A 4,713-nucleotide genomic window follows, 5' to 3' on the forward strand; every position below is an offset into this window, starting at 1 on the left:
TCAAAATGCGCCGAACACACATCTGATTACGCTCCACACAGTTCTGACAAACAGTATCCGGGGGAAACACACTGTTTTGCTTACTGTACACACCCTAAGCATGGCTCAGAAAGGATAATCGCAATTTGGAAGAAGAATATGACTATTCATTGGTCGGGTCTGTGGAATCTCCACATTCATGCGTTGCAATACAACACATTTGTGACGATCGTACCGGTGAAGCTCTTCACTGCACTCTCACAAAGCTCCACTCCGGGAACCACTTAACCAAGTGATTGAAGATGTGCACACGAACTGATGAGTATGATTGGAGATTCTGGAGTAGATGAGGGATGAACAGAATGACCATCGAAAGACCTGACGCATTGACTTCAGCAAATCCATTCTAACAACAAATAATTTGCAACCACAATAAATACGTTGTAAAATGAGAAGAAATACAAGTAAATGAGACAGTACTGATATTTCTTTTGAAGGTAACGCAATGCGATTTCCTTCCATGCAAAGTGTGTTTGGAAAGAAGCGACGACGAAATGAAGCATCAAAACACGTCTTGTGCTTCACCAACACGCAATACCATTTGGAAAAAGAATGATGGCTACAGGTTGGGGAAGGAAAAAGTAGGCTTAACACCTCGTATCTAAATTCCTCCACAATATACAAGTAATTCAATAAGGCAATACATAGCTAACTAGCAAAATTTACAAGCTGCTAACGGTAGCAACTCAATACGGTGCTTGGTAACCCATGGGCATGCCGACATTGTAAGGGTTTTGGTAGGGATGCACCATTGGGCCTGGAACTGGCATGCCAGCATAAGGGTTATTTAATACCTTCTGGAAAGTCGCCTCGCCTCGCATACCCTCCATCTGGTAGCGTTGCCACATAATTTGTTCTTGAGATAAGAGCTGTTGCTTCGTGTTCAGATCTGACATCTGGACATAAGCAGGAGGGGGAACAACGGCGGATGCGGCAAAGGGATCCTCTCCGTTCACTGATGATGGTGTTGTTCCAGGAGGTGCAGGCAAAGCAAGAAAGGCAGAAGCGCGATTTGTGAGAACCACACTGCTTGCACTGCCCGATGGAGCTGAAGCAATAGCTTGTTTCTGCAGAACTTCACCCTGGTTGTACATACTGTCCAAGAGTAAATTGTCAAAGCCACCGGCCAAGGGCCTGTCAGGGGGAGGCTTCGACAGATGACTCGCAGATTCTACCAAGGCTAGCTCCCAACCAGCCTTTCCAGATTCTGAGGAATTGAACGTTTGTTGAGAATTTTTCTGATCGTCTGAATTGAAAGTCTCCCAGGTACTAGTTGTGGTTGACGTGGAAAAGAGAGCCAAAGCAAGTTTGTCGCTGTGATCTTCAGTAGATATGGTAGCCTGGTCCATGTTAAGCAAGTCTGTAAAACCAACAATACATGTCAGCATTTCAGAACAACAGAAACATTGTGTGCAGAATTATAAAGGACGAAGTATTTTGAAGAGTACCTCCTACAGATTGCGTTGGGGCAGGGGCTGGGGCTGTCTCTGGTTCGACTACAGCTGCAGGAGCTGTTTCCTTCGGAGGAGGTGCAGGTTCAGGCTCTGGTGCACGCTCAGGTTCTGGAGAACGCTCAGGAGATGGGGCCCTATACTCAAGCTGCAAAGGAGCAACCTCGGGGCTTTTGCTCCTGGTTTGACTTGGCACGTTCGACCTCATGTACTCCTCCAGACTGTTCAATTGCTCTTTAGGAACAGGTGAAACTTCAATGTACTCAGAAGATCGACCAACACCATAATGCATGCACATTTTGTACAAATCGTGTAGCTCATCCGCTTGTTTGGCGGACTTGATAAAAGTTTCGTACGCTTTAACCCTATCTTTTTGCTCCATGTCGAAGAAACCTTCCAGAAGGACTGCATAACCGTCGCAAATATCTCTGTAGAGCTGGAAACTTTCCTTGATGATGGGGTACAAGGCGTGCTGGACCAAGCGGTTGGTCTTTGCGGCACCAGCGGGTCGACACCCGAGCACTCGTTCCATCAATCTCTGCATGGCAGGAAGTTTTCCGAGCAGCTGCTTGACACTCATCTCCTTGATTGGCACATTGTCGGATTCTTCTTCTTTGTCGTCAAACCTGACATAGTTGGAAGTCGGCAGAAACTCAGAGCCTCATACATCTACCATCAAAATTCAACTTTCGAATTGCAAAAAGCATTTCAACAAATATAAGTGGTGATACAAAGGTAGAGAATGTGAATAAATAAATTCTTGAAATGATCAGCTCAAAAAGTTGAAAATAACAGACCTGTCATCTTTCCAAGAATCTTTGCGCCCTGACTTATTGCTATATCGTGGCGACAGTCCCCCGTCGTAATTGCTATGACGTCGGGTATCATTCGTAGTTGCAATGCTGTACGCACGAGAATCAGGAGACCCGGCGTAGCGAGATCGACCATCCGGGGAACCTCGGTAACTTGATCTCACAGGAGATTTGCTGTAGGAAGATCTGCCTCTGCCTCTGCCTCTACCGCTACGGCTCTTGTTCTTCCCCGATACTTGCAACGAGCAATCTAAACGCTCGTCAAGGAACAATCCATAGGTCCGAACAAAAGAGCTGTAATCCCACGCATTTGAATGAGTTTCATCTTTAAAGTCCGAAAGATTCACAATGCGGCGACCACGTCGAGAGGCATGCATCAATTCGTCTTCGAAGTTAGGGTCACCATCGCGAAGAAGGCGATGACAAAGCATGAGACCCTTCAACGCCACATTCCAATCGTGTGTCTTGGCTAACCTCCTGCCAAGACCTTTGACGCACGCATTCACGTAACCACGGGAGTGGGACGTAAGGTGCAGAATTTCGTGGACATGTTTCTCGTCGAAGTAATCGTCATGGCTGGTTGCCTTCACAATCGCTACATCCAGGTCCGGTGCTTTCGCGCCACCTACTTTAGCAATGCCGATACTAGTCTGATCCTTCAGACCACCGATTGCTTTACGGATTTTTTTAGGTGCAATCGCCTGCGCGCGAACACACAACTCAATGAACTATAACTTCAGAGAATGTTCAAAACTAAAAATGCCCCTGGGCACGAAAATGAAGCAGAATTCCTTCATCGAGATATAGATTCTCACTTGAAGTCCCAAATTGACATGCATAAAAAATGTGAAAGAAATTGGCTCGGAGGACCCCCATACTGTCAGCATAAAGAATACATCGAGAAGTTCTAATAACTGCCATGTGACTTCCACGACAAAACACACCAGCAAGCGGAGAAAGCAACACAAGCAGGAGAACAGGGTGGGTCGCTCGAGGGGAACTCAGGTCCTGAGTGAAGATGCAAACTACAGCTGTAAATTTAGAATCAAATTGTTAAATCTAGAGACCAAGAGATAATACAGACGAATGCCAATTGAACTATCATGTGCAACACATGCGATTGCAAATTTAGCGTCTCGCCAGTGCTACACGTATCGTTCTATACCGACAAAAATACTCCACTTCGCAACCATCCATTAAGAAGTGGTGCATCGACTTTATGATCCATCTTCTACCCAACTTACCGTGGTAATACTCTCCCAGCACTGCAGATCTACTCTGGAAGTGTCTGCAAGAGAATGATTCTAAATGCATCTACTGAATACTGAGCACAGACTTCATAGTCCAGCCAAAACGCCTACATTAAGCGATATGAACCTCGAACCCTACAACTTGCAAGGTCTTCACATCTCATAACCTCCAAAAGCACACATCTCAACATCAACAAAAGAACTGAGCATTAAAATCCTAGTCCACCGAGAAGACACGCACCATTTGCGCGAACCCTGAAGTGTAGGCTCTCTGTCGCGAAAAGCAGCGCCAACCCTCAAGCACAAAGCGCTTTCACTCACAGTCTCAACAATGCTCCCACCACCCCTGCCAACTTCATAGATTGGCTACGCCACGCAAGCCAAACAAGCGTCTCCGAGCACAGAATCTCCTCTAAATGGTACTACGCCACTGCAAGCACGCCCCCTCTTTCACTCGCACCACAAGTGAATTCGACCTGGTCTTCGCAACTCACATCTCAAAACCTACACAGGACACACAGCAACCGTGTCTGACCTCTTTCTCTCCAGATCTTTCGCCCTCTCTCGCTCTCCCTACCTGCGCCTTACACACTATTGCACCAAGCAACTCCCGTCTTCTCACTTCACCACTTCAAACCCCCCTACATTCGTCGAGCTGTCCTATCAATACAATAATCGCCGTCCTGCCTGGCAAGGTCTAAGACATCGGGGTGGACAGCAATCAGGCTGTAGCGCATTCGGGGCTGGCGAACGCGGGGAGGACTGGTGCGGTTACTAGCACACGAGGATGGCGTAGAAAAGAGCTATGGAGGCCAGAAGCAGACGACGACGACGGAACCCCACCTCCGTCGACGAAAACGCAACAAAAAACAGGCGTGTTGACCGGATGCCCATGTGCCGACCCCGGGCTCGGTCAAAGGTTGCAACCGTCCATCCTATGGCCGAGCCACACGGTCTTGCGTCGAAGGCTTTCCTGACTGCGGATCGTCCCCGAAGGTCACATACATCTCGGTCACTTCGGTTTCGAATTTCCAGCTCTACAGCGCAAATCTGTCTCCGAGGTCGAGTCTATCACTCCGCTCTGGCAGTATCCATGCCGCTCACTGATTACGCGGCTCTCGGCTTACTCTGCTAATTGACACGTTGGACCGAGGCGCTTCC

The 4,713-nt window shown here is 47.7% G+C and overlaps 1 protein-coding gene across 1 annotated transcript; it reads right to left on the minus strand.

The window, feature by feature from the left end:
• Positions 1 to 605: 605 nt before the first annotated feature.
• LOC112292669 (putative clathrin assembly protein At4g32285) lies at positions 606 to 4,328 on the minus strand. The gene is made up of 4 exons (XM_024541394.3): positions 3,794 to 4,328; positions 2,288 to 3,003; positions 1,488 to 2,116; positions 606 to 1,399 (listed from the first exon to the last, which is right to left on the minus strand). The coding sequence occupies exons 1-4, from the start codon at positions 3,794 to 3,796 to the stop codon at positions 726 to 728; spliced, it is 2,022 nt and encodes a 673-aa protein (XP_024397162.1). The 5' UTR covers positions 3,797 to 4,328; the 3' UTR covers positions 606 to 725.
• Positions 4,329 to 4,713: the final 385 nt, after the last annotated feature.

The sequence above is a fragment of the Physcomitrium patens genome, chromosome 15, assembly GCF_059467195.1.
Source record: "Physcomitrium patens ecotype Gransden chromosome 15, ASM5946719v1, whole genome shotgun sequence".
Taxonomy (NCBI): Eukaryota; Viridiplantae; Streptophyta; class Bryopsida; order Funariales; family Funariaceae; genus Physcomitrium; species Physcomitrium patens.

Excerpts from the sequence above, each read along its gene's own strand:
- LOC112292669 (XM_024541394.3), bottom strand. Across the intron at positions 2,117-2,287 it reads GATTCTTGGAAAGATGACAG|GTTTGACGACAAAGAAGAAG; the intron begins GTCTGTTATTTT and ends CAACTATGTCAG. Across the intron at positions 1,400-1,487 it reads CCCAACGCAATCTGTAGGAG|ACTTGCTTAACATGGACCAG; the intron begins GTACTCTTCAAA and ends TTGGTTTTACAG.